Source organism: Mytilinidion resinicola, assembly GCF_010093595.1.
Source record: "Mytilinidion resinicola strain CBS 304.34 unplaced genomic scaffold BDZ99scaffold_17, whole genome shotgun sequence".
Classification (NCBI taxonomy): Eukaryota; Fungi; Ascomycota; class Dothideomycetes; order Mytilinidiales; family Mytilinidiaceae; genus Mytilinidion; species Mytilinidion resinicola.
Genome location: NW_022985453.1, coordinates 357,378 through 384,621, shown reverse-complemented (window position 1 = coordinate 384,621; position 27,244 = coordinate 357,378). Strand labels below are relative to the sequence as shown.

Here is a 27,244-nt window from a genome sequence, read left to right as displayed (position 1 = left end):
ACAATCCGCCTCGTCGGATCCGCCCCCTTACGGATCAAATACTTCACTACCTCGGGATGTCCCGCAATCGCCGCGCAATGAATCGGCCGCCAATCCCCCGTCAGAAACGACTTCCCCTCATCCGCCCCCATCCCGTTCTCACACAGCACCTGTATCACCTTCAGATGCCCATTACTCGCCGCATCAATACTCGGCGTGAACCCCCCAGTCGTTGTCACCCTATAGCTCGCGCCGTGGTTAATCAGCACCTCGACGACTAAATGATGCCCCTTCGTCGCCGCAATATGCAGCGGCGTGAACCCGCCCCCATCCACCAGCCGATGATTCGCGCCCTTATCCAGCAGCAGATTCGCGACCCCATGGTGCCCGAACTGCGCGGCGATGTGCAGCGCCGTCATGAGCCTGAACTGCCCCTTGTGGCACTCGTCGATCGCCCCGTCGTAGTACCCGTTCTGCAAGAGGTAGCGCACGACGTCCTCGTGGCCGTTTTTCGCCGCGTTCAGCAGCGGGCTGGTGAACAGCCCGCGGCGGTGATTGGCGCCGCGCGCGAGCAGGATCTTGACGACGTCGACGTGGCCCTGCGCGGCGGCCGCGGCGAGGGGCGTCATGAACTGGTTGTTTTCGTGGTCGATGGTTTTCATGGGCACGCCGTGGTCGAGCAGGATGCGCAGGGCGGCGGCTTGGCCGTTGGTGGCGGCGAAGAAGACGGCGTGCACGCCCGTGCTGTGGATCAGGTCGGGGCGGCAGCCCAGGTCGAGGAGGATCTTCAGCATCTCGATGTTGCCCTCGCCCGAGGTGCGGGTGAGGGGGTCGCGGCCGTCTTCGAGCTTGGCGTCCAGGTCGGCGCCGAAGCCGATGAGGAGTTTGGCGATGGAGTTGCGGGAGGGGAGGGAGGACCATTTCGGGTGCAGGGTCCACATTAGGGGCATGCAGCCGCGGTAGTCGGTGGCGGTTTCCTTGAAGGAGGGGTTGTTGGCGTCCATACCGTTGAGGAGGAGGAGGTACATGATAGAGGCTAGGTCATTGACCTCTGCGGACTTGAATCGGTCGAATTGGGAGGTGTCGGATGATCGGAGGTACTCCATGAATACGACGTCCGACTTGATGGATGCTAGGAAATCAGCGGGTTTGTGCCAGCTCTCATACGATATGGCAGGGAGCCGGCTTTTGAAATCCGAGAATGGCCATTGTTGGAGGCTGCTGGTCACCTCGTCAAGGAGCTGTCTGCGAACGGTATTTCTGTGTTCCAGCAAGGCTTTGGACATCACTGTATCCGACTCGGATTCTTTGTTCTCTCGCGTTTGCTGGGTAACAAGTTTAGCTGTAGACTGGTTTGATGGTGTATCTTCTTCAGTGACAAGACCGGATTCCAGGTCCTTCTCCATTGCTGCAGCCGCCGCTTCTGCTGCGGCGAAGAACTCCTCTGTGTGCTTAGGATCGGCTGCTCCAAGTGTTTGATGGGGACCATGGTTTGTATCGAGTCTGCTGGACTCGTTCGTGTCGGAATCAGCAAGTTGCAAATTCTCGATATCAGGCGTCAAGTCCCGCTGACGGGACTCCCACTTGGTCTTACCCGGTCGAGGGAGTGGGGTCTGCTCAACAGGACCATCCGGCTGAGATTCTTCGGATCGTTGCGAATCGTCAGTAACCCCTGCTTCAGGCTTGGGTTCCGCAGCTTCAGGCTTGGAGCTCGGTAGTTGCTGTAAGTTGCGGTACTGACGATAGTAATCCGCTGTCCTATCCTCGTTTGCAATGGGATCAGCTAGTTGCGAACTCCCTAGATGAGGCACCGCACTCGATTGATGGGGCTCCTGCAAACCCGCTTGAGCGACTATGCTTTGCTCCGCCGTAACTTGCACCTTCGAAGGATCCGTTCCAGGTGGCGATGTACCAGGCGTAGTATCATCCACAGAAAAATCCCTCGCCCACACATCATCATCCGATGCCGCCTCTGAAGAGGATTCCATATCGTGATCATGAGAGCAGCAATTGCCACAAAACCGGTTCGGTTCCTTCCTGCTCTTAATCGTTCTTCCAAACGTTGCGATCAACACGGACAATGTCTCCGCCGTGGCACGCCTCTCAGGATCAATGACGACCATTTCGCGAATCCAACGTACCGCCTCATTGTCGGATTCAACACCATATCCCTTGAGTTGCTCAGCCCAGTCCATAGCGACGTCAACATTCTCATAGAACCTTGGCCGACCGGAATGTTTGCGTAATACGTCTCGGAGGTCATGGACAGTGAAGCCTTTGAGGATTGTCAACATCTCCAAGAACACGCAGCCCAGGGACCAGATATCAGAGGATGAGTTTCGTTTCTCATAGTGCGCGACTTCGGGCGCACAATAGGTCCATGATTTGCCGGAGTCTTCGGTCGTGGTGCTGCGAGAAAGGTTCTCCCAGTCCAATGATATCCCAAAATCTGCGAGGTACACCGCGGACCCCTTAACAAGAATGTTCTCCGGCTTGATATCTCGATGCCGTATCTTGTTCTGGTGCAGGAAGTGCAATGAGTGCGCCAGGCAACCGAAGAAACTACGCAGTATCTTCTGATTTTCTTCATTACCCGCAACAACGCCGTAGAATGCCGACAAATTGTAATCGGCCACGGGAGAGATGAGGAGTCCGAAGTACTTAGAGTCAGTGTAGCTAGCAACTAGCTCCACGCAATGTTGATGATTGATGCGTTTCAAGACCTGCAGCTCGGTCATGAAGCTTTGAACCTCGCTTGGATTCGCTTTAGTTCTCCGGAACCTCTTACGGGCATAGGTACGGCCGCTAAGGGAGCTATAGACTTTATCCACGGACGCATATCCGCCTTCTCCAAGCTTATCGCCGACATCAAAGGGGAAGGGCTCGCCTTGCCGGAAATGAGTGTGCTTTTTCAGGTTCCCGTTCTCGAGATCGACTGCTTTGGTCCTGCATGAATCGTGAGCGGCCATTTCGTCAGAGCAAGAATAAATGAAGCTTACAAAACCATAGCCTGAGACTGAATGAACCTCTCGCGATGGTATGTCGGCATTGACTTCGGCAACTGCGATATATGAAACGGAAGCCATAGATCATTCATTCCAAGGTCCAAAAAGGTCTCAATCGCAGGAACCTGTCCAATCAACCTCAACACCGTATAGATTCGAGGTATCCGGCTCCAGGGCTCGCGGGCCGTGTCCTTAAGCAGTCTCGCAATGTCTGCAAACTCCTGATCGGTGTAGATGGTCCGTGGCACTTCTTCTATGGCAAAGTAATTCCCCAGTGATTTCTGGCGCTCTAAAGGAGCGACTCGCGGGCTCGCCATCATTGACGGCCACGGCGATATTGGTGAAGGGGTAGCAGCGCCTTGGTAAGCCGATTGAGGAGAAGCAGAAGCGCTGCGGAAGAAAGGATTGAACGGATTGTTAGATCTAGGCGCTGCAATAGGGCTACCGGAGTGCGGGTAAGGCTGTGGTTGAAGTGGTGCTCCCCGGACGCCCGCAGCCGCAATCGTCGCCGTCGATTCCGCATCCTGAAACCGCTGAGTCTCCGGCACGAAGGGATCATACTCCTGTGGAGAATACTGGTGAGGGCTATACCCAGCCATCGTCGCCGGTCGCAAAAGATCAGGCTGAACCGCAGCCGGGTCGAAAGGAAATCATGGGCGCAATTGCGGCAGGTTGCGGGGCTCTTCCGTGGTTAAGAAGGCTGAAGGAAGCTAAGTCGGCGTTTGTGCCAAAAGCGCATTACGCGTCGATGAACCATGCACGTCCTGCAGCTGTTGTAATCGCTGCCCTATAAGAAGCCTGGTTCGGAGAGACACCCCGCGCGGTCGAGACGGAGAACACGAAGCTTGACCCCAAGTTGCTTGGCTGCATATGGGGGCCGATTCCTTCAGCCTTGTGGAACACCATGTCACATGTTTTCTATATAGCGGAAGAGCCTCTTTGAATATTTCGGTATCTCTTGAGATCCATTTTATTCTCGTAAATACTCGAATATGGCGACAAGTAAGAGTTCTAACCGGAGGGAAACTGGGCGAAGCCTGCGGGGGTTAGTGTAGCAAACCAATACAGCATTGATAAAGCAAATAGAGTCCATTCGCATAGCATTAGTACATTATTCTGTTTAGTGTGCACCTCTTTGACTTCCAAAACACCGACAATGAACGGTAACACACCTGCGAAACTAAAGCACTCTACTAGCAGGCCCAAAGCGACCGCCCATCAAAGCCGATCCAGCAGCCCATCGCCTCAAACTTCTAGCAGCTTTAACTTCTTCAACGGTCCTCCCATCGACGAGGAAATCTCCGAAGATGATAGAGACTGGGGCGTCCAGCGCCGTGATCTCAAAAAAGATATAAAAAATGCTCTAGAGTACCGCCATACCGAGGCGACGGCTTTCCTATCGATCCTTTGATCAGATACCGACTTGATGAAGTTCGAAGGATCGACCGACACGCGAAATATGCGCCCTTCCAGCGCCACCAGAACTTAGCGAGGATACAACTACTGGAGAGGGATTATGCGCTGTGGGACAAAAAGATGCTGGCGGAGTCGTGATTGAATGAGCGGAGAGGGTTTCGAATGCCGGGGAGGGATGGGAGGGTGTCGGGATACCCGCCAGAGGAGTCCGCCAGCGAAAATGTGGATGAAGACGCTTTAGATGCTCGAGGGCGAGATGCCAGGATCAAACAGGAACGAGACCAGAGTGTTAGGTTGTCGTGAGAGCATGTGAAGAGAGAATTTGTCCGTGGTCGCGGAAGTGGAGTGAGGGTCAACGTTGAAGATACGGAAGGAGATGAGTAGCGAATTCATTATATTCGAGCCATAGGCTCTTGAGATCTGTCGAGATGTTATTCATAAACACTAAAGAGTTGAGCTCATTGTCCTCAGCAACAGATATAGCGCATCCAGCGTATATGTCGTCTCGTCTTTCGTGATCGAAACCTTCCATTCTCCAAGTATTGGGACGTCCACCCCTGACCAACACCATTTAGCGTACTGACTTAAGTTTTGAAACTAGAAGTTCCTGCGAGTGGCTTCTTTGAGCACCACAAGCTCTCCAGGAATCTAGTTCACTCCAGGGAAAACGCCGCCGTGAGGGCAATCAATAAGATTGCTATGTCTAGAGCCTCCCGGAAGCATGTACGATACGAACAAACCAAACAATTTCCTGTACTTATAGTCTCAGTAACCTAGCTATAAATCTCATCAGCATCCTCCAGACTCTCGACTTATTCCCGAAAACCAGAGCAGAAGTAATACGACGACGGATCCACACCAGACCCCTCAACTCCATAGCTATCCCCAAAAGCACAACATGTCGGGTCAAAAGGACCAAACCCGGAATCCGACAACCAGACAGCGCATGCGGAAGCGAGCGGCAGCACCGCCGTCGCCCAGAGCAAGCAAGTCAACAAGACCACCCCGGCCATTGTGCCGTCATTGCCAGACGGAACCTACGCCCTGGGTAGTGGGGTCAGTGGGATAGTCGCCCTTTTACTTCAACTGGTAAAGGAGATCGATACCGAAACAGCGTATACACTCGATCAGCATAACGGAAACATTGAGAATGCCTTGAAATTTGCGCAAGTTTATATCCACCAGGATAGGACCGCTCTTCTTCAAGGCTAGAATGCGGATCGGGAAAAACTAGAGTTTGAGGGAGGGAATGACACGCAACTCTGGGTATGCCAGAGTGGGCGCGGAGGCTGCGCGGGGTGACAGTGCTAATAATCCTCGACACGATGGTGTGGGCGTGGATACCCTGCCTGGCGAGAGCGCTCATATTGCCCGGAACGAGGGAGCAGGTGCGGAGGCCACTGGAGCCTACAGGACAGATGATGGCGTGGCAGCTTTGCAAGGGGAAGGGACTGAAGATGATAGGGATCCAGGTGAAAACGCTGGCTTTCCGGACAAGAATTTGGAGCAGAGATTCCGCCAGCCTTCAAACCAAAAGATGAAAATAATGCCAAAATCCGGTACATCGGAGTTATACGTGGAGCAGAAGCCCTCTCGACGTCCTGCAAAGCCCGCAAGCAAGCCTGACAATGAGAAGTTGGCAGATATGCTAGCCCAGATTTTCTCCTTGGCCGTGGCGGAGAATGAGTTAGGCCTAGGATCTATCCGTGCTAAAACATATGGACATGTGGACGAAAGACTGAAGAGGCACGACGATATCTCCAAGAGCGTCCGAGAGCGAGGGCTCTCTGCTGAAGACCTGATCAAAAACGAATACAACAATCCGACAAAAGGCTCAGACCCGGATTGTCATGTCGCGATATTTCTGGACAAGACACCACAAGTCAAAGTCGGGAATTTGGTGCAATCTCTGCACAATCACCCTCTGGAGACCGGAACTTACAATTCTACGGACCTAGCCAATCAGATTGTGGATGGGACAGTCAAAAATCAGTGGTTTGGATACGACCTCCGACAGAGATGCGTGGATCTTGTCAAGCACGCCCCACATTTTTGGCTTGGGAATGCTGCTACCGACGCGATCCTTGCCTTGATGATGGAATACGAAGATATCAGATCTGCGCTAAATCTTTAGTCTGAGGTTGAAAAGACGTCCCAAAAAATAGCACACTAGAAGGAAGAGAAGCGGACTAATTTCTTCAAAAAAGCTAGAATCTCAGAAACAGAGTCAGAGTTGGAAATCTGGAACGAGCTGGAAAAGAGGCTTATTAAGCGCCAGCGCTAAGAACTTCGGTCTTTCGCATTGATTGCGTCCGCTTTGTTTTCGTGGAAGCCTTGTTCCAATCAGTAAGGACGACTCCGAAAATGACTTCTCATATTGATATGATAGACTGATTTTGCCCACATGCATCCCTGTGAAGCAAGCGTGAGGTGATCCCCGAGGGCCAGAAAAGCGACATTCATTTGACATTGAAAGAAATAGTACGGGCAACGGGAGCCCTTGAATATTCCCACTACGTCAAACACCATGATATGTCCTTATCAAAAGCCATATATGATCCTTGCATTCCAGATCATGCATATCGGTTTAACTCTATCCCTCCTTGCGGCACCGACGTCTCTCCTACCCTCTCTAAATGCTGAGGCGGCCCATAAAGATTCGGGTACGGATTGGCAGCAGTATCACCAGCACGTGACCGCAGGGAGTAGGTGCTCTCGTATGGGTTGTTAGTAGGCGCTGTACCGAGCACGTCGCGGGACTGCCCAGGACGCGCTTGCGGAGGTGGAGTAGCGACCGGAGATCGGTAACTACCCACCGCAGAGCCGTCCAAGTCATACGGGTTGGGATTTGGGGCGGTGTCTGGCTGTGAAACGTTCGGCAAACGAGGATCGTCTGGGTGGGTATCGGAGTTTGTGTCGTATGGGCTACGATTGGGCGGAGGGTTGCGTTTGTTATGATGGCTAAGCCACCACCAGATCAAGATACCAATTGATATGAGAATGGGAATCCCCACACCGAGTCCGACCCCAAGGCCTATCTTGAAGCGAGTGGTATGGACTAGTGAGGGAGCTGCGGCTGGGGAGGTTTGTGACGGAGAGCTCTCGGTAGCGGTAGCCGTAGCCGTAGGAGAGGCATGTGAGGACGAGCGTTGAGTGGATGAAGCTAAAGTGGTCGGGCTTTTAGAGGAAGATGTAGCGGTAACACTGCTTGCGGTAGTGGAAGCGATAGCCTTACTAGACGCTCGCGAAACCGGTGGTATTGTCGTAGCTTCGAGCCCGCTAACGCCGATGATGGTCTGCGCGACCCCGTCCGCTAACGAGAAGATGCCTTTGCCAGTATCGCAATCGCAGGACCCGTCACTAATACCCGATTGACAACAATATTGCTGATTCCCGCAAGACGTGATAGATCCATTGTCCCCATTACCTTGAAATTCAGTCAGCCTGACGGCCTTTCCATGCAATAAGCTCCCATAATGTACTTACCTAGGCAAAAGCTTCCGCAGATCGAGTTGCTCCATAGTGGATTAGTACAACTTCCGCGCAGAACAGCCCCAAGAGGCAGGGTGTCGCTGACCTCCTCTGGATCCGTCAAAATACATAGTTGATTCGAGAAACACGTCGTGCCTGAGGGGCAGCACGAGGAGACTTGCTGGTAGGGGTTGCAAGCTTGTTGTCCGTCGGTTGGAACTCCTTGCGGCGTATAGCAGGTACCTTGGCCTTGAGAATGCACGGCATTAGATAGGGCTAGTAGCGATAGCAATAGTGAAAGAGACATCGGCATTTCTTTTGGTTACGGAGCAAGTGACTGTCATCGCGAGCTAGAGTTTCACAGCCTTTTATTGCATTTCTCGGGGTTTTACGCAATGCGGATGGCTAGGCGGCTCTTTCAAGGTTCCCAAGCAAGAGCAGGCTGAGCAAGGCGTACTAGGCGCGAATGCGATGGAGCGGCAGGCCCCATGAGGGCGAATAGACTGCGACTTTGGTGGCGTCCATGGCAAATGACAATCTCTTCTCGCGTACGGCTGGCGGCGGAAGGTGAGGCCAGTAAGAGGATGGAAATCTCAGCCTTGCAGACAGCCATTTTCGCGATGCTGTGTGAGTGGATGCCCCGCGCAAGGCAGCATGGTGTTGAGACAGCCACCAATACCGCTATCCCCTTTACAGCCAAGGCCCAAGCCCCCTGCTTCGCCTCGCTTCCTCGCTCTCGACTTTCAACCTCACATCAACAAGGCTGAACACTGCGGCCACCAGTCCAGGTAACCGCCATACTCCCCGCACTCAAACAAGAGATATGTCATCCAGAGACGGCGTTCTCTCCATGCTGAGCTTCATGAGCGAGTCGAAGCCGAAAATGGGCCGTTCTACACTCCTCGAAGACAAGGCTGGACAATGCGAAAGCCTGGTGAAACGAACAGATGCCCGCTTCTTTCCATCGTAGTCTCTATCTGATCCTTTCTCTTTACCTTCCTGCGATGAGGCAGATTTCTCAGACTTGATGTGCTGCCGAATGCACAGAATGATGGCGAAGTCAAAATCATCCGACCTCTTCCATATGCACCTTCGACGAGGCTGACCAATGAAGACTGACCACACTCTCTTGCATGTCTCCCCGGCGTTGCATGGCCACGCTTTTCGGACCGGACGCTCCAATCGGCGTGCTCAGGCAGAGGTCAGGCAAGAAGGCCCGTGGCCCCCAAGCAAGCCCAGCGGCCGGTCATATGAAAGCCCGATGCCTACCGTCTGCTATTTCATAGCCTGATCTCCATAGTCTTTATGGTCGCTTCCCTCACAGCAGCTGCCTTTATATTTGTAGGCTATTTGGTCGGTTATATTCATAGTAGGGCAAGTTAGAGAGAGACCACGCTCTCTTCTCTTCGTTGCTTACAAGGTTCAGATGGCACATCCGCGATCCTTACTACCTCCATCACGACCACCACCACCAGTTCCTTCAACCGAGCAAGGCTCGACTCGCTCGACTCCTCGCAACACCTTCAACGACGGGGACAATATGTCTTCTGACAGCGACCCAGAAGCCCACGGGCCGGCATCCATGAACGGACTCGAGTCTGTCATTGTCAGGCCTACTGGAGGCCGCGAAATAATATCCAGCGCATCGCGAGTGGATCGTCATAGAGACCAAGATGCCTTAGTTGCTAGACATCTCGTATGGGATGGAATTGCAAATAAACAGCTGCCGCCTGAAGAGACGGACATGATGATACGACTCCTTGAGAAGAAAGCGGATAAACGAATAGTGCAGACTTGGATCGAAGGTCAGCCTACAGCGGAATTTCATGAAGCAGCAATCACTCTCAAAGTAGGACTGACCTTCATGCCTGGAGCGGATAAACCGCAGGTCAATCGTCTTGAACAGCAAGACATGACTGGCCGGAAGCCTGATCAGAAGGACTCTTACTGGAGAGTACATACAGCTGGACTCCTCCTGTCCACATATGAAGTCCTTCAGGATCTAGCTGTCGTGCAAAAGGACCAAACATCCCGGATCGCGGAGAGAGCCCGAACACGAGTTCTACAAAAGGCCAGGGATGGAAGCAGACCGCTAGTAAGCTCCACGAAAAGCCTTACGGTCCGGGGAAGAGATTATGAGGCTGTAAATATAGACAGCAACGAAGTGTACATTGTTAATGATCTCCGAGATCGACGCGCAGAGTGGGACATCGAGAGTACACTGATTGAGGTCGATGGAAGCTCGCTGGTCGGACTCATCGTAAATTACCGAAACTTAATCCATCGAGGTGGACCAGACATGTCTTTTGACGACACCAGAAAGCTCCTTGACACGATGATCGAAGACGCTCGCCGTCTTTGCGTCCGGAGCCCAATACTCTTCCGCATGTCGACAAGAACCAGCATTATACACTCCAAGAACACGAGGTACGGCATCAACAACGGCTCATACTTCCAGACAATTACAACAAGCAAAGGCATTAGTGAGACCATATCGCTCAGTGCTGCGTACTACAACTCGCTGGAACCTGGAAATTCTTCGGACTCAACAACCGCCCAGAATTTCATCAAACCTCGTTTCCTTCAGATGATTGTCCTTCTTCTGTCGCTGCTCAACGACGATGACTTGGCTGAGATTGCGGAGTTCTTGGAGTCTACATATGGTTTAAAGGCGAATCGCCAGCATCTGGAGCTTCTATTCATGAAGGTCATGCCGCTCATGTCCATCAACTCGAAAGTCTTCTTGAAGGCAATGGTGCCTGCCTACGAAGGGTACCGTTTGAACGAACCCATTCAAGAGAACCTGCACGCCCATTACTGGAACACTTTCGTTCACCGCATCCTAGGCCAAGGATATCTTCTTCCCGGTACCGTAGGAGACCTCGGAAGTAGCCAGTTTTCGTGGGTCGTCAAGTGGCCGGAAGATGGCTTCAGGTCCTCCAGTGTCTTCAACAGTCTCCAATACGCAGGACCCAAATCCAGGACATTTAACGAAATTCCACCGGTCGATCTACACCCTGAAGCCAGCCTAAAAGAAGTCACCGTTGAGATGACCAACGGCGACACCTACACCATCGACAGCAGTGACCTCGAACGCATCACCTGCATGAACGCCGGGATCTTCAACACCCGCCAGGCCCGCCTTAATGGCCGCCTATACGACCTTGAAATCGAGGAAGTCGTTCTAAACGATTCGATGAACGAGGCCATATCGATGCTCAATGCAGTCATACGGAGAATCAACTGGTGGTTAACGTCGACGAAGAACGGCAAAGGAGCAGTAGGCGCGCTAGCTCGTAAATTGAGTAAAACAGCAAGAAAAGAAAAGACCGTTGAGCTGGCGCTAGCGGAGGAGCAACTTGGCCCTGGAAGACTGACGAAGAATTGTGCGCTCCTGAATCAAGATATGCTTGCCATAGCGTACAAACTCGAAGGCCGGAAGATTACTAAGAAAGACGCGATCAGGATCATGGGCACCCATAACCGAAAGATCAAAGCTATGGTCCGGCACTTCGAGCGCGGCATGGATGACTTCGAATACAAAGTCGACAGCACGGAGCGCAAAAAGATCCGCAGCGAGTTGGAGAAAGTGAGAAACAAGATCGATCATTCGGAGAATATGCGGCATCGAATTGATGAGGATGAGGACTTTTCGGATGAGCCTATCGTCAAGGTCATCTACCCTGGCGCAAACGGCCCTACGGATCCCACGAATTGGCAAGATTACCAAGCGAGAATTACCAACGGTCGCTTGCATGTCGATGGGAAGCAATTCACCGTTACCCGCGCCAACTGGATTTCAAATGAGTGTGTTTTCTTCTTATTGCCGTACCTTCGCATCGTATAGCGCTAACTAGCATTCAGAATGATTGAAGTCACCCTTTCCCAACATCCTGCCAAATTCCTCGTGGCGCCTCTTCAACCGTAAGAAAATCCTTGAGCATGGATATACTCCTTTCATCTCTATGATGCTGACTGATGAGTAACAGCGTCGACGAAGCCAGCCGTGCCGATGAAGTTCAAATCGGGGACATCGCAATCCTGGCTGGACATTACATAATTATCGCAGTGCCAGGAGAAGGCGAATTCAGCTGGGGTTACATCATGACCAACTACCTCCGGATCAACAGCATGGATGCTGGTGCGACCCAGAGCAAACGAGGGCAGAATCGGAGAGCGCAGAGGGAGGTTTTGAGCACAGCTATTTTTGTGTGACGAGGATTTTTGACAGCATAATAAGAAATTTCGAGCTAACTCTATACATTCAGTATGGTAACCTATTACACAGTGTAATTGGCGAAGGCATTGCTTTTTCCGTACTTTCGGGAGCTTCCCGCCTGCAGGTTGAGCTGGGGTAAATCCGATGCACAACCACTGACATCAGCCACAGCAGCACCGCCTCATTCCTGAACCGTGGAAATCCTAATGTCAAACCTCGAGTCAGTAAATGTCATCGTGCCTTCAGGCATCAGATAAGAGGTCGCGCAAACACGTGACTCGCACCAAAGGCTTTCATCTTGCATTTCATCAATATACGTCCCTTTCGTGCCTTTGCATATATTGGGGGGTCCTTTTAATCAATGTAAGACACTCGGTTTGCTTGCTCCCCTTCGGATGTGTCTCACATTCACCCATGGTTCGCTTTGTTTGGATCGGCGAATCACCATGTTTCACACGCGCTTGCTGCCCAAAAGCCGTCCGCCTTCTCCTTCTGACTTCAAAGTCTTCAACGACTTCCGCCATACCACACTACACCTCGAACCACCACCATGGAATTTCCACGGGCCCCTCCTCACCTCCAAATGCCGGAACCCAGCCATGAAGCCAACATCATTGTCCGACATGCTCTCCAAGTCTTTTGGTCGGCCGCCTATACCGCGCTACGACAACTTCTCGCCAAACTCTTCTACCGCGAAGAATCAACAGAAGTACGCGACGCCGTCCTCAACAGCCCTGAGCTCTTCGATCTCATCCTCTGCCAAATAGGCACCCCACAAGTCCTCCAATACAAGCGCATCTGCAAAGAATGGAACAATGCCATCGAAACCTCCCCCACAGTCCAGCACGATCTCTGGAAGCGTCGCATCCGCTACCGTGAATCTCTCACCGAGTTCACAACCCACGACTCTCAGCCGTCCGACCTCCGCAACGGCGTGTGCCGCATCTGCGGCGTCTGGGCCAACCACCAGATCCCGTCCCCGAACAACCTGAACGCGATCCTGACACGCCCCGAAGTCCGCCAGCGACGACCCTGGGTTGTGCGGCGCGCGAGGCGCTATGTCGGGGCGGTGGAGCGGAGCAATGTTTGCTGGTCCCTCCAAGACGACGGCTCGCTCTTGCTCTCATTCCTTGGTCGTCTACCGCTCCCGACGCTGGCAGGCGATCTGGACCTGACGACCGCGAGCTGGCGCGACACAGTCGTTTCTCTCCCAGAAGTCACAAAGGTTACTATGCGAGGCCGGCGCGACCTCGACGTCTGGTGGCTCCCTACCGCTCCGTTCATTATCCGCTGGGACACGGAAGCGGTGCTTGAAACCCCCGACGGTCTGCGGATGGGAGATCTTGTGGACGCGATGTGCGAGATGCGGGAGTTCACGCAGCTGCGCCTGGGCTGCTTCAGTTGGCGCCGTGTGCACCACTACCTCGCATTAATGGGGGCGCTGCTGCTCGTCTGGGCTGTCACGTCGCATGTCTGGTTGTGGATACTTTGCAGTGTGGCACGCGGGGTGATGCCATGGTCCTGGGTGAAGACGTGGGTTCCGGGAGTTCTTCTGAATTGTAGCACCCTCGCGCGGTTCCTGTGGGCGTCGCTGTGGTGCTGGGGTGGTATTTCGGCAGGGATGATATGTAAGTTTCTTCTCCTTTGTGATGAGTCCTGGCCGAACTCGAAGCTAATATTTCGTCCAGTCAATAACATTAATAGCCGCGATGGAATAGCCCAGTTACAGAAGAAGAGCAAGGCCAAGCTGACTTGGCTCTAACGGTCATACGTTTGAGCACCCGGGGATACCTCTGCTCGGGCTTTGATACTGTTCTCTCGATACGGCTCTTAGGATTAGCTCAGCATAGCAGGTAATTATTCGGTCCAAATGCTGTCAGATTTGCACTACATGACACGTGAAACTGTGTTCGGAGCCGCAAAAGCCCAGAGGGAGTACCACAAGTAGTGGCAAATAAGTGTACTGTAACCGCGACCCAATACGCCCAAACGCCCCCTTTCAGTTAGCACCGTAACAAAACGTATGTAAGCAAAATAACCTCCGGCCCAGTTCAGATTCAAGTTTGATCACTTTGCACTGTTTATCACACGCGTTTCACCTCACCTATTCCTTCGCACGTTGATTTGCGCTCACAGCTATCGATAAGGATGCGCCAAAATGGGGACTAGCCGTTTATCCTAGCAATTGGCCATCTGGCACAGCATAGCTTATGTAATCACTGGGAACGCCAGCGTATGAAGGGATTGATACACAGATATTTCCTTGATAGTGACGCAACACTAAAAAATAGATAGTTCGTAGCCGTACGAATAGATAAATCATATATCTACCGTCTGAACATCTAACTGTAGATCTTATCGTTCGGGCCGACATCGGGAAGACGTGATTCTGCAGCATTTGTCGCAATGCAGGGGATTACCAACCCAATGACACTACCTAAGTATATCGCGGCCTTATCTGGCTCTCTTCTTCTTTCTTCCTTCAGAAACCCCGAAACATCGTCTACGATGCCTACTGAATTCATTAGTCTAGCGTTCCCAAACGCATCCACGGAGCTCAGTCCCCTTCCGAGTCCGTCCGTGGATCCGGATTACCTGGTTCGGTATGCTCGAGCACTAGATGATTACGACTTCGACTACACGCTGCAGCCGTATGATTCCGGCGGATTCGATCCATGGACGATGGGTGCTACCATTGCCGCGGCGACCAAGAAGCTCAAGGTTATCATTGCTCTTCGACCAAACACCGTGTACCCGACCGTTGCGGCGAAGGCGCTGGCAACTCTCGACCAGCTCAGCAAAGGCCGTGCCGTTGTTCACTTCATCGCCGGCGGCAGCGATGCTGAGCAGGCTAGAGAAGGCGACTTCCTCGACAAGGCGCAGCGTTATGAGCGCCTGGAAGAATACATCCGTATTCTCCGCCGCGCGTGGGAGTCAGCAGAGCCATTCGACTGGAATGGCAAGCACTATCAGTTCAAGCAGCACAGCAACCGCGTGCGGCCAGTCAATGGGACCATCCCCGTGTCTGTGGGCGGTTCGTCGGACGAGGCGTATCGAGTCGGTGGCGCCCTGGCCGACATCTTCGGGCTCTGGGGCGAGCCGCTAAAGGAGACCAAGGACCAGATCGACAAGATATACGCCGCGGCCGACAAGGCTGGCCGTCCTGCATCTGACCGCCCACGGATCTGGGTGACGTTCCGACCCATCACTGCGGAGACGGATGATCTCGCGTGGGAGAAGGCCCATCGTACGCTCGATGCTCTGAAGGGCAACCAAGCAGCTGGAAAAAGTATCATACCTCTAGCTGCCACTGGTACAGCGCCACAGAACGTGGGCTCGCAGCGTCTGCTCGAGATCGCGAAGCGCGGCGAGGTGCAAGACCGCGCGCTTTGGTATCCGACTGTCACAGCAACTGGTGCACGCGGCGCGTCGACAGCGCTAGTTGGTTCCTACCAGACTGTTGCGGACTCGATTCTCGACTATGTTGATCTGGGCTGTGAGCTCATCTCCATTCGCGGCTATGACAACCTGAACGATGCCATTGATTATGGGCGTTATGTGCTTCCTCGAGTTCGTGCAGAGCTGGCAAGGCGAGAGGGGGCTGTTTCCAAGCAAGAGGGAGAGGCCGCTGTTTCCAAGCAAGGTGGAGAGACGACCGCCATCGTCGATGGTTGAATTCAAGAGGCGTGCTTCACTAAGTAGCAGACGCGACAAGTGGTTGATGCTTTGACGCACAGGCCGATCGAAGCGGCAACATGATGCCTGTCAAGGATCCTAAATATCTGAAATGTTGTGCTCTTTCTATTATGTAGTAAATGAATATATACATATTTGGCACGCCTGTACACCATAACAACTTTCAATGCTTCAGCCTGTTCAATATTTATACGAAAACTTATCTATATAGCAGACTCCAGCTATAGTGATTGACTAAAAGTCCTTGTATACTCATTTGTCGATTCTTGGGTTCCTCTGAGCTCCTGCGGGGTTACTAAACCTAACGAGTGATGCGAAACTTCCGTAACGTAATTCCCAAGCTGACTCTTACATAGCGGGCTTTAAAGCAGCAGGGCTGCTCCTAGCAGTATTTTCCACCATTCAAAAGTGGCACTCAAGCAATGGTATATCCGTGATTTTGGTCTTTTGGCCCCTGGTGCTAGCTCATAGACTGTCCCCTAATTTCAAGTGCATAACTTCTAAGCACGTGAATACGCAAATTCCACGTGCTTTAGATCCTTTTCTCTACCTTTGAAGTATAAATCCTCCTCTCGCCTACCTCTCGATATCTCCCTCGCTCAGAGACATCCTCGGAGGCTTGATTTTTGATCAAACGGCTCAGGAAATACCATAATGAGCAACTTCGGAGGCTCAGCAGCGTGATGGCTAGATGTACAAAACGCATCGCTACTGCGGGTCATGGCTGTATTGCTAGCTGTGGGTGTAAAAGGAGGTATCGAAGGTTTGAATGGGGTGAGCGCGTAGTCTCAGATGACGATGCTGGCCTCTATCTCGTCTAGTACGTACTAATCACCACCGTTCTCGAGCTTGGGATGTGATCTTCACGCAGCTCCAGCGCTCCAAGAAACTCATTCCAGGTCCCATAGGGCAGGGGCTCTGGTAGAGTTGATCGACAGCCATGGATGGTTTGCTTTGCTCCAGTTCAAACCCTCTATGATCGAAGAATCTCTGGAGAGCAGACACTTTGCTTGGAGGCCTGGCTCTTGTACTGAGTGCATGGTAGGGAAGACGTTCGTCGTGTATGCACGTGGATAGCACGTGATAGTTCCATTCGGTCTAATATTTGCGCTACGTACCGCGACCGTGTCCCGTGAGCTACTTCCACTTCTAGTTCCTCTAAGGCTTGATTCGTCCCATGGTATGCTAGTATCTTTACCACGGTATGATTATTGGTACCCTAGATGAGATGCTGGGCAACACGTCACGCTTCACACAATGAACTAAATTATATGACATCGCACAAACTACTAAAAACTACACCATCACCTCTTTAACTGCGTCCCTAAACTCGATCTTACAACCCTAGAGCTTTAACACTTATCAGCAAACACGAGATTCTAGGCGTTCATGTGGTAGCTATGTCCGATACAACGTCAGTACGTCAAACCTCCCACATCTCCATTTCGCGCCTACTGAGGCCTTCCAATTCTGCCAATTCCTCCTAATCCTAACTCCTACCACTAGGACTGACCTGATACCCCGCCCAAAGCTCGTCCCAACATGCTAAGACGCGTCTTCCAAAGACTCTGCCGGCTCGTCTCTCATCGCATCAAACCAGGCACATACCGCACCCCGCAGACATCGCCGCAAGAACGCACAGCCTCCAAAAGCCCAAGCCCCCTCCAGCGTGTAATAAAACCAGCATGGTATTTCGACCAACAAAACGCAGCTACTTACAACGCCGCGATACCTGCTAACCAACTTCCGGACGAAATCTTGCTAATGGTCGGCGCCTATCTCTCGCCGTACACCAAACTCCTATTGCACCAGACATCCCAGCGCCTCTCCCAAGTCTTCGCGCAGCGGGCTGGATTCTTCCCGCTGAATGAGTTCGACCCCGAGGTTTCACAGTTGGACAAGGTGCAGTTGATCAAACGTGGAATGCGTATATGGTGCAGCATCTGCCGCTCTGTCCGCACCTTAGCGTGCAGGATCCTGAGATTCAGGACCTCGTCAGCAAGCTGTCTGAAGCGAGGAACAGTGACTCGCTGAAGTGGTGGCGCTCAGAGGAGGGCCGCTGCACGCACGGCGAGGTTGGCGGCCCGTCGTGTGTGAGATGGCACCTGCGGTTAGCGGATGAGGGAGACTTCACGCCCACGCAGGGGGGGTGGATATCGGATGCGGCGCACATGACATGCGAGCAGACGAAGTGGGCTGGGTCAAAGAGAGTGCGAATCTGCGGCTGTCAGAGTCAGATCGACGTCTCTATGCGTAGAGTGCTGGGCACGGAAGTGGAGGAGATAAAGCAATGGGTTGATGTGGTGAGCTATGAGTGACCAGAGAACCACAGGGTGAGGAAACCCAGACCGCGGAATGGTAGGGAGGGGTCGATATGCTCGCAAAAGCCACTCTGGGTGCGTTTGCATGAGCATGAGGTCCGTAAGGAGAAAAAGTGGTGGAAAGAGAGGGGACCTGAATACCTAGGTTTCAAGAAGGTAGATCTGTGTGTTTAGACAGTGCCAGAAGAGGGTTTTCTCCCAAGATTGCGGCTCGAGCAATATGAAAGGCGTAGACTTGCCATTGAGAAACCCTCGCGACGCTAGTTCTCTATCGTCATGATACCGTCAGGCATAGTTCAATACATCCAATGCAAATCGTGCAATTTATTCCCAGAAACCCCCAAATTGGCAGGTCCGTCAACTTATCTCATGATGAACATACATTTCTAGTTCAAAATTTTAGGCACATAGGTATACTACTGCTTCGACTCCATTCTTGCTTCATCGACGCCACTGTAAATAATTCCCCAGCTAGCAGTTATTAGCTTCGTCAAAAGGTAGTCTAATATCCATTACGTTGGCCTTTACACCGTATTTGGAGTGTTAAAAGCCTATTGGTGTAGCCCAAGCAGTTGCAAGAAGTGCCTAAACTTATGTCTTTTGCTGTATATACAAGTTCAGAAAGAAAGGCTGATACGTATGCACTATCAATCATGTTTCTGTTGTAATTAGTCGTGAATTGCCATCATTCCTCTATCGCTTCTCTGTAGTCTGTGTCCCAGGGCTCTGAGTTCTTCCTACTCTCATCAGCAAATCGTAGTTTAATCTTTTCGAGGGTATGAAGAAGTCCCTCATCAATCTCTGCTTTGACCTCTGCTTTTGAGCGCAGTTGAGGAACCTCTCTTTCGAGTGTCTTTGAGGAAGCTTTGTACTCCTTCGCCAGATATTTCGCATCTTCAAGGTCTTCTTCCAGATTGGCTATCTTGTCCCACATGTCATCTAACTTGTCCGTGAATGCTTCGGTAAGCACTTGAACTTTCTCCTTGAGTTCGAAATCCTTGTCATCATTTTCATAGAGACGTTCCTCGAGTTCTCTGCTGGTGTCATAGAGCCTGCGTCTGGTTGCTCGGTTCATGTAAGCTTGCTTAAGTGGCGTGTGTGGTTCCTCTTGCCCGCGACTTCCTGTGATATATGCCTCCACTGCATTCTTATTGAGGCGCAGCTTCGATAGTGGACGTGTACGGTAATCAGGTGGCCAGCGTGCTGTGGAACAGTACGAATCGGGATCGCATGAGCGCACCATCTTTTCCTTCCTATCAGCGTTCAATTACCGGGCTTCGAATAGGACTTATAGTAGAGCTGAACCATGGTGAGATGACGATGATTAAACGGTAGGAGCTGCAGTGCTAGAGCAAAGGTGCGGGACGGAAGGCTATGCACGCGAGACAAGAGGTGATAACATTGGAGGTAAGCTTTCCGTTTCACTAGCGGAAGTTTGTCGGACCGCATGCCTGGTACTTGTGCATTTGTCACTATGGCAGCCTGCATCACCTCACCCACCGTTAAGTTAAGCTACATTCACTCACCATGTGGCGTCGAAGGTGTTTTTTTGCATGCTCCACTGCTGCAGGCATCGCTGCGTATGGCTCCTGGAGTTGATCAGTGCTCTATACCTCGATTACTTCGACACTAATAGACGTCGTATGAGCACCTCACTTACCATGACATTACCCAAAGCCATGCCGTCTCTCGCTCGGCACTCCTCAAGTATTTCCATCGTCTTCTCCAGCTGCGCACGTACTGCCTTCTCGACAGTCCCTGAGCTTCCGCGTTGGCGCGCATTTCCGAGCCACGCTCCCGTAGTTTCTTCAGGTCAGTCAGAGCGTCTTTGTACTTGGCTTTGAGGGCTGCGGCATCCGAATCCTTCTGTTCAACCTCTTTGATATATCTGGTCACCATTCCGTTGAACTGAGCTTGGAGAGTGTCCAGTTGTGCCCTTGTCTCCGTGAGATCAATTTCTTTCTGCTCGACTTGTTCCCCAAGACTGATGACTACTCGGTTCAACTCAGACTGCACTTCGCCAACCTTTATCTGCAACTGCTCAGCTTCAACCTCCGAGGCCGACTTAGTGAATCCGCTGCTGGAGCCAAAGGTTTCTGCGTAACGTCTGCTCTGGCATAATCGACAAGTCTCAACTCCTCGAAAGAGTGGGACCAATATTTGTCCTGGAAAGTGATGGATTGATAGTGCTGGAATGCAAATAGACCACCTTTCTCGACGAAAGGTTTGAACGGCGTGGTGATTGTCCCATTGTTTGGCTCGCGGCGGGAAGTTGCGGCGCCACCAATGGCAACGCGAGATAAAGCGGGCTTTGCGGTGCTTGTGGATGGACTTGAGCCGATATCCGTCGCGGCTAGCCTGGATCGTGCGTCCCCAAGGAGTTGCTGAAGCGTGCTCACTTGGGAGTTCAACTGGAGCTTTTCATTCGGGTGTTGCTGCTTCAATTGGGCCGTGTGATCGTCGTTTTCGCGCTTCTTTTCCTGACCAAATTCCTTGAAGCTCTGGGCTAAATTGTGGCGGGACTCCTTCAGCTCCTCAATCCGATCCTCCTTCTTCTCGATTTCTTCTTCCTGCTCGTACACTACGTCTCGCAGTTCACGTCTGGTCGCCCTGTCAATATAATCGCCATCGTAGCCACCCCATATAGCATCGAAGTAACCATTGTTGTTATAGTATTTGTTGGCCGTTATACTGGCCAGGCGGTAAGGGTTCGGCATCAGTGAGGTAAAGTTAACGCTTTACTTGCCAAAGCATAATTTCCCTCTCACAGTGTGCGCGCTCTAGCGGTGCGAGGGGGATTGTACAATAGTGTGGTCGCTCGTTCGAAAAGAGAATGAGCTTTGTGCGCGGGCGGAAGCTAGTCAGATGCTGGGAGACAAGATATGACGCTCGAAGGCTGATCTTCGACACACGATGGCCGTGAAAAGGTGACGCTGGGAGATGTGGCAGGGTGAGGTTATTCTGCGTTGGGAAAGGCGACTACATGTCGTAATATTGGATGTAAAGTTTACCATTTTATTACCGGATAACTCTTCGATGCCGGTACCACCTCACATCTTTCTACTTACTAAATAAGCTGTTTACGCTTCTACTAGGCGTGCGGCCGGCAAACGGGGCGACGCCCTCCTGCGCGGCGGAATCAGCGACATGTAGCAGCTCATGCAGGCTGCACGCCCAAATGTCTCGACATGCCAGGAATCTCTTTTCCCTGCGACGGGACGAGAGGGGCTGTACCAAAGGCCGACGGCGACAAGACTGAGGTCCACAAAGGTTTCAGCTATCAGGCTTCCCTAAAATCCATAGATCGTCATATAGAATCTGAAAACGAAGCGAAACGACTTCCAATGATGACTAAACCGCCTCTCTATCATCGGAACCCAACCGTAATTCCCTTAACACCAACGACCCCTCCTTATTCAACACCCTATACACTTTAACTTTCCTTCCCTCACTATCCGTCGTGCTACCGGATCTCGAAAATGACGAGAATTTGCCATACCAGCTACTGTTCTGGTACCCTTTTTGAGCAATGCGCAACAGTGGGGCAAGAACAGGCAGGTTCGCAGCCCACAGTCCGATCAGCATTTCCATCATTACCCAGAACGTGGGTTGGATGGCTTGAAGCACACGGGGTGTCTTCGCTTCCGGAGGCGCTCTGTAGTCCCTTTTGAGCCTGCCGAGCTGATAAGCCACGCAGAGGAAGATGAGACGGAGCAGGCCTGCAAGTGTAGAGCTGGGTGTGTGTCAGCGTTCTCCTACCGAGGCAATTTTGAAAGAGAGGGGTCAAGGACCACTTACATTCCACCCAACAAGAACACAAAATACACCGCCCTCTTCTTCCGCCTCTCCAGCTTCAACTTTCGAATATACGGTAGTGGGAGTCCAACAACAAGAACATCAGTGAGCACACTTGTTGCTGCGAACATAACAAGTACCATGCCCTTATCGCCGCACTTCTCCTGCGATACCGTTTGGTCCAAGGCGAAGTTCAGCTCGATGTCTTTTCCACAAAGGAGCAGGTCTGCCAAGACAAATGCTACAGTCCATAACGCCACCAAGCTAATAAGCATATTGTTGATCTTGTTGAAACTCTGGTACGACCAGAAGATTCTGTTGTAGTAGAATAGCAGTGATAACTTGATAGCGCCAAAAGCCACTTTCTCAATCGCCATCATTGCATATTCGACTTTCCATTCGACAATGATTGCTTCTTTTTTCGTAGCATTTGAGACGGCACCGCCAGCAGTTCCGTGTGTGATGTTGTAGAATTGGATAGCTGTGCACGTTGATACAACGATGAGGCCAATGAGAATGAAGAAGTCGTCGAGGGAGAAGGAATTGCGGTATTGATTGGGGGCAATGTTGTGGTAGAAGCGGATGAAGATGCGGAGAGTTGTGAGAATGATGCCGATGCTGAGAAACAGGGCGTAGATGGGTATCAGGGCTGAGGGAGGATAGTATGCCATCTTGAAGTATACCAGAGACAGAGTATGTCTTGAGGTGTGATTTGAACTTCAATAAAAAGAGGGAGGGGCGGTATTTGACTGTTTGTGGTGACTTTGTGTGGTAGACGCTTAAGTATGGTTCGTCAGCATTTCGGGGACCAAAAGCGAGCCGAAAGTATGTTTGTGACCGGATGGCTTCGACAATTCTGATCCAGTCGAGCTCTGAGCTTTATGTTGCACCAAGATTCTGCTCCTTGCTTCTCAAAGCCACAGAGTAAAAATAGGGCAGGATCGGACTGTAGTGATTATGTGATGATGCTGTGCAACGGTGGCTCGCCTATCAGCCAATAAGATACAGAATAACATCCAGCCTATCATGGCATGCCATTCTAAATTAACACCTACTCTAGTCTCTCATATCTCATTTCGTGAGGTCGCAAACACCGTCAAAGTACAAACTAGGGTTCAAGAGTAGCGAAAAGAACGGAATTAAAGCATCGAGTGACAAAGGAAGCTGGCGCTACATACATAGAACCGGACTATGCCATTGGGCATTTAACTAGGTTCAGAAGAGGAGAGGAGACTTAGTCGAGAATTGCGACACTAATTCACCGCTCGCTGCATGGACCACTTTCCGTTTCCAGCGATCGAACCGGATTAACGCCACTATGCACGCCTCTCACGAGCGACCAATTATCGACGTACAGTAGTATAGGATGGGTATGCGATGAGAAACAAGGCGTTGCTACGATAATGAGATCTATTTTGAGACAATGACAAATCGCGCGTCCTGTGTTCGTCCCCCATTCTCTTGTTGTTGACCACAAACCCTCCCTATCTCTAATCACCACACCAATCCAGGATCCTCCTCGCCCTGCAACCACACCCATAGCCTCATACATCTTTCTCTGATACCGTTCATAAGTCGGCAACTTCAAGTCGATCAGGTGTCCCACGACTTTCTCCTGCGCCCAGCCTAGATACCTGTACCCCTTGGGGTAGAGTATTTGAGGGGCAGGCATGGAACTGGGACACTCGCTTACTAAACCGGCCATCAACAACGTGATTTTTCTGACACTGCAACGTAATCAATAATTCTGAAAATAGGCAGAGAGAGCCTATTATGATATTTCAGGTTATGCATCCTACGTTGTAGTGCGGAAAGCTACGAAAAGTGGCTTAAAGTGCCCGTTTTCGAGTGTCCCACTTAATATTGTTCCATGCCTGGGGGCACGGGGTGGGGGGTATTTGAAATGGCCCGTGCATAACCACTACCGCCCTGGTGCTATTGGCCAAATCGATAGTTCTGCCACCTCACCAGATAACGGTAACCTGTCAAATTTTGGTGTTCCTACGCACGAGCCAATATTTCAAAGGTAAATGTTAACTGATCAGCCTACGGCCCACATCACCCTGCGGCCCATTAACCTAACACGCGACGCGTTGCTCAACTACCACCACAATGGCTACACCACAACAGCAAGAAGCCCTTTACCGACAGGGCAGAGTTGACCTAGCTACTTAACCCTACACGCAGGGCCAGTTCCAAAGCCTCCGGCGCGCCACAGATACGTCCGATGCTCCTCGTACAACAGCTAGGCGTCACCTTTCTTGAATTGCACCACGACGCAATACGCCTGCAAACAATCGCCTATCTTAAGCGCTGTACGCATAGCCCACCAAGTCCAACAGAACAAGCTCTTGGCCAGCTTGTCAAGGGGTGCCGAATGGTGATGTCAAGCGCTGTGCTGCTTGCAAGCGAAGCTACGGATGGAGAACCAGCGCTAGAAAAAGGAAGAAGGCATAGAAGCGCACGTATATAGCTAGGGGAGGGGTGCTATCAGGCTTAGAAGGGGCCTCTCGTGCATCTACTGCTCAAGAGGAGGCAGTAGAGGGGGCAGCAGAGGCAGCGGTCGGGCCACGGCAACGAGCATCACCCAAATGCAGCATGTGCAGTTCACTAGAACACGCACTTACGTGCCCTAGACGGCAGGCAACTGGCTAGTAGATAGCTATATACAATACAATTGTTCGTTGTTGAGCAATATGCATTTCTAGTACGTAGTAGTGGGGTTACTCGGGGCCCGAGTAGTGGGCCGCAGGATGATGTGGGCCGTAGGCTGATCAACTACGTTATTCGTATGACCCCTTTTACTAAACGTACAACCCTCTCTCATAGCCTAAAGTCCTCCCCCCTCAACCGCCGAAGTGACTGTCTCACCTCCCCGCAATGCGGCCGGCTCGAGCCGTAGGAGGGAACTTTGCACCCTGGGAACCGATGCAAGGTGGTTGGGAGTCGCCACCTCCAATCCGTAGCCGTTGGGAGACATTCAAGGCCCAACGGTTCGTAGGCAACTGAGACATAACCCGAGTAGCCTTGGCGGAGATGAGCCCTGGAGGGGTATTGCAGTGGGGTGATCAGATAAGCTGGTTAAAAACCAGTTAAAGCCCACCATTGTTCACGAGACTTGAGGAAAAGGTGGCGAGATGGCGGATCGAGAGCTGCCTGATGCCTGAATTGAGAGAGCTTGGCATGACTGTGATGACTAGCACTCCAAACGAGAAAGAAGCGGTGCACGTAAAAGCGGAGACCATTAATGAGTGCAATATTGGCTTACCTAGAAAGAACTTACCGTACATGTGACACCGTGACTCCGTGACGCAGAGCGCGGGGCTGATGCGGCGAGGCTGCGAGGCTGAGGTTGAAGCCTACAGGTGGTACATGCGCTCAGCTCGACAAGGTACGCATCCTTCATCCTGCCGTGAAGCTTGTCCATAGCCGAAACTTTGCAATGCTATCGGTGCAGGCAGTAGGAGTAGCATTTGCGGAGTGGCGACCAGATTGAGAGAGTCGGCGAGGTTAGCAGTTGGGTTGAAACCGCTACCTACGCTATAATCTCACGGAGAGGCAAAGAGGTGAGAGTGCCCAGCGCAGGGCTAGGTGTGCGGAGAGATAATGGGATTGGAATCGCGCCGTGTGATAGGACTCTAGGTACACTCCAATGGATGGGTAGCGTTGGCCACCGGCCACTGCGGAGTTTGATGGTTTCAGAGTGCTGTGCCACCCATAGTGTGAAAACCGACGCCGGGGACGGGGTTAGAGTGCTGACGATGGGGTGTGCACATTGCGGACAGGACGGGAATGGGAATGTAGAAATCCGTTCATCGTTCGCAATTGGTGCTTCTGTGATGAATTATTGGAATCTGAGTTAGAGTGGGTTGCGGACGTCGGGGGCCGGCAGTCGGGATGAGAGAGCAAGGAGGCTATTTTTGGGACGCTGTGCCATTCTAGGCCGGAACCTTAGACATCGCAACCCTCTGCCCTCCTGTCTCCGTTGCTTTCTCATGCAAACACTTGCTTGCTCATCAATAAACTCTCGGCCTCCTCCTTGACTGCCCAGCCTCATGTATGACGTCCCGCCGACGACTGGAGCAAAAGTCGGTGTTGCAACACCAAGCTGTGCCACATCTGGATTGCTGGCGTGTGGCTTATACGAGATGAGGCGCAGTCACGGCCTGGAGGTGGCCAATCTCACCACCCTACTGCGATAGAACGGATTGAACAAAAGATTGCCTCTCAGAAAGCAGAAGAAAAGGAAAGAAGACCAGAGCTGGGTTTTGCGGCCCCCAAATGTTAAGTATTGATTGATGTGACCCTGGCGGGGATCGATTGCAGGAGTCTACGTAACCGCCGTGGCGCGTGGGCGAGGCTGAAGAGATGGGCATCGCTGAGCCAGAGGTTGGGCAGCGAGATGGAGACGTCAAACCGAGTTGCTGAGGCCGGCGTCTTGATGAAGACGAAGGCTAAAGCGAGTTTGCTCTTGGGGTCACGGCCGCATAAACGGTCTTTCAACGGGCGGCAAGAGCGCGAATGATGGGATGAGTGGCCTCTTTCTCAGACCTGCTCGGCTCGTCTTGTCGAAGTACATCAGACAAGACGAGGGTCAAACGGGCATTGCTGTGCGGCGAGGAAAAAGACGACGTATGCTCCCACTCCGGTATCTCCCGCAGCTGAAGGCAGCAAGGCACCTCGGGCTGCCCACGGGGACGCGCGAATTGTCGTAGTCTCTATCGTGGCTAACCGCCGAGGGACCATAGGTGCACTGAGGAGGAGGGTGTCGGAGCAGAAAGTCGCGATAGTTCGTGGTGGAGAGCGCAGGGCGAGGCCGTCCGGTCACGACTCAACCCTCGCCGTGCTGCGAACGATGCATCGGACAGGGCCAGCAGCGGGCTGCAGCCGTAGCTCCCGCTGTTGCCAGCCAGTGGCAAGCTCTTCCCAGCAGCGTCATCGGAGGCCATTGTTGGTCACCCTGCCCTCCAGCCTCATCACGCCTGCGAATGAACGGGCACTGCGCGCGCGGCGGCCTTGTGCCTGGCGTGTGGCTTGCACTGCCATCCCTCCCACCCTGCCTCTTCACCTCCATTCCACTCCCCTCACACCCTCAGCTGCGACGAGCCCGCAGAGTGCCTGATCACCCCGTCACCCGACAAGCGCTATCTGTACGATGGGGCCATTTCGATGCCCGCCATGCTCGAGACTGCCCACGGTGTCTCGTTCTCGGGCGCACTGGGCGTGGAGCGTCGTCAGTGCGGAGACTTTGCTGCCAGGACACGCCCCGGGCACACTTCCATCGCTGTTTCGGGCGCGTCGGACTCGATGAGGCCTCCCTGCCGTTTCAAATGCTCCGCTGC

General features: G+C 52.3%; 9 protein-coding genes across 9 annotated transcripts; 5 read left to right on the top strand and 4 right to left on the bottom strand.

Moving 5' to 3' along the window:
- Nucleotides 1–2,216: 2,216 nt before the first annotated feature.
- On the bottom strand, nucleotides 2,217–2,948 carry BDZ99DRAFT_395133 (kinase-like protein; the record flags this gene model as incomplete). Its single annotated transcript, XM_033715934.1, has 1 exon — nucleotides 2,217–2,948. A coding segment is annotated over one exon (732 nt), but the record flags the coding sequence as incomplete, so codon positions are not given.
- Nucleotides 2,949–5,649: 2,701 nt separating this feature from the next.
- On the top strand, nucleotides 5,650–6,756 carry BDZ99DRAFT_539138 (uncharacterized protein; the record flags this gene model as incomplete). Its single annotated transcript, XM_033726664.1, has 1 exon — nucleotides 5,650–6,756. The coding sequence occupies one exon, from the start codon at nucleotides 5,650–5,652 to the stop codon at nucleotides 6,532–6,534; it is 885 nt and encodes a 294-aa protein (XP_033572846.1). The 3' UTR covers nucleotides 6,535–6,756.
- BDZ99DRAFT_539136 (uncharacterized protein) lies at nucleotides 6,757–8,184 on the bottom strand (the record flags this gene model as incomplete). The annotated part of the gene is made up of 2 exons (XM_033726663.1): nucleotides 6,757–7,827; nucleotides 7,887–8,184. The coding sequence occupies 2 exons, from the start codon at nucleotides 8,182–8,184 to the stop codon at nucleotides 6,974–6,976; spliced, it is 1,152 nt and encodes a 383-aa protein (XP_033572845.1). The 3' UTR covers nucleotides 6,757–6,973.
- A 2,537-nt stretch (nucleotides 8,185–10,721) lies between these two features.
- BDZ99DRAFT_466218 (uncharacterized protein) lies at nucleotides 10,722–12,308 on the top strand. Its single transcript, XM_033720722.1, has 3 exons — nucleotides 10,722–11,678; nucleotides 11,736–11,795; nucleotides 11,861–12,308. The coding sequence occupies exons 1-3, from the start codon at nucleotides 10,921–10,923 to the stop codon at nucleotides 12,084–12,086; spliced, it is 1,044 nt and encodes a 347-aa protein (XP_033572844.1). The 5' UTR covers nucleotides 10,722–10,920; the 3' UTR covers nucleotides 12,087–12,308.
- Nucleotides 12,309–12,640: 332 nt separating this feature from the next.
- On the top strand, nucleotides 12,641–13,966 carry BDZ99DRAFT_501463 (uncharacterized protein; the record flags this gene model as incomplete). Its single annotated transcript, XM_033723814.1, has 2 exons — nucleotides 12,641–13,718; nucleotides 13,779–13,966. 2 exons carry the CDS (start codon nucleotides 12,641–12,643, stop codon nucleotides 13,850–13,852), a joined length of 1,152 nt encoding a protein of 383 aa, XP_033572843.1. The 3' UTR covers nucleotides 13,853–13,966.
- Nucleotides 13,967–14,526: 560 nt separating this feature from the next.
- BDZ99DRAFT_466217 (alkanesulfonate monooxygenase) lies at nucleotides 14,527–15,926 on the top strand. Its single transcript, XM_033720721.1, has one exon. The coding sequence runs from the start codon at nucleotides 14,599–14,601 to the stop codon at nucleotides 15,763–15,765; it is 1,167 nt and encodes a 388-aa protein (XP_033572842.1). The 5' UTR covers nucleotides 14,527–14,598; the 3' UTR covers nucleotides 15,766–15,926.
- A 1,402-nt stretch (nucleotides 15,927–17,328) lies between these two features.
- On the top strand, nucleotides 17,329–18,104 carry BDZ99DRAFT_479902 (uncharacterized protein; the record flags this gene model as incomplete). The annotated part of the gene is made up of 2 exons (XM_033722291.1): nucleotides 17,329–17,720; nucleotides 17,753–18,104. 2 exons carry the CDS (start codon nucleotides 17,329–17,331, stop codon nucleotides 18,102–18,104), a joined length of 744 nt encoding a protein of 247 aa, XP_033572841.1.
- A 684-nt stretch (nucleotides 18,105–18,788) lies between these two features.
- On the bottom strand, nucleotides 18,789–20,824 carry BDZ99DRAFT_539133 (uncharacterized protein; the record flags this gene model as incomplete). Its single annotated transcript, XM_033726662.1, has 4 exons — nucleotides 18,789–19,360; nucleotides 19,634–19,696; nucleotides 19,768–20,203; nucleotides 20,317–20,824. 4 exons carry the CDS (start codon nucleotides 20,822–20,824, stop codon nucleotides 18,793–18,795), a joined length of 1,575 nt encoding a protein of 524 aa, XP_033572840.1. The 3' UTR covers nucleotides 18,789–18,792.
- An 837-nt stretch (nucleotides 20,825–21,661) lies between these two features.
- BDZ99DRAFT_449574 (uncharacterized protein) lies at nucleotides 21,662–22,573 on the bottom strand (the record flags this gene model as incomplete). The annotated part of the gene is made up of 2 exons (XM_033718126.1): nucleotides 21,662–21,840; nucleotides 21,906–22,573. Coding segments are annotated over 2 exons (846 nt in total), but the record flags the coding sequence as incomplete, so codon positions are not given.
- Nucleotides 22,574–27,244: the final 4,671 nt, after the last annotated feature.

Bases quoted from the DNA above. Each gene is read 5' to 3' on its own strand.
- BDZ99DRAFT_466217 (XM_033720721.1), top strand. From the start codon at position 14,599: ATGCCTACTGAATTCATTAGTCTAGCGTTCCCAAACGCATCCACGGAG.
- BDZ99DRAFT_466218 (XM_033720722.1), top strand. From the start codon at position 10,921: ATGACCAACGGCGACACCTACACCATCGACAGCAGTGACCTCGAACGC. The intron at 11,679-11,735 runs GTGTGTTTTCTT...ACTAGCATTCAG, and splicing joins GCCAACTGGATTTCAAATGA to AATGATTGAAGTCACCCTTT. The intron at 11,796-11,860 runs GTAAGAAAATCC...GATGAGTAACAG, and splicing joins CTCGTGGCGCCTCTTCAACC to CGTCGACGAAGCCAGCCGTG.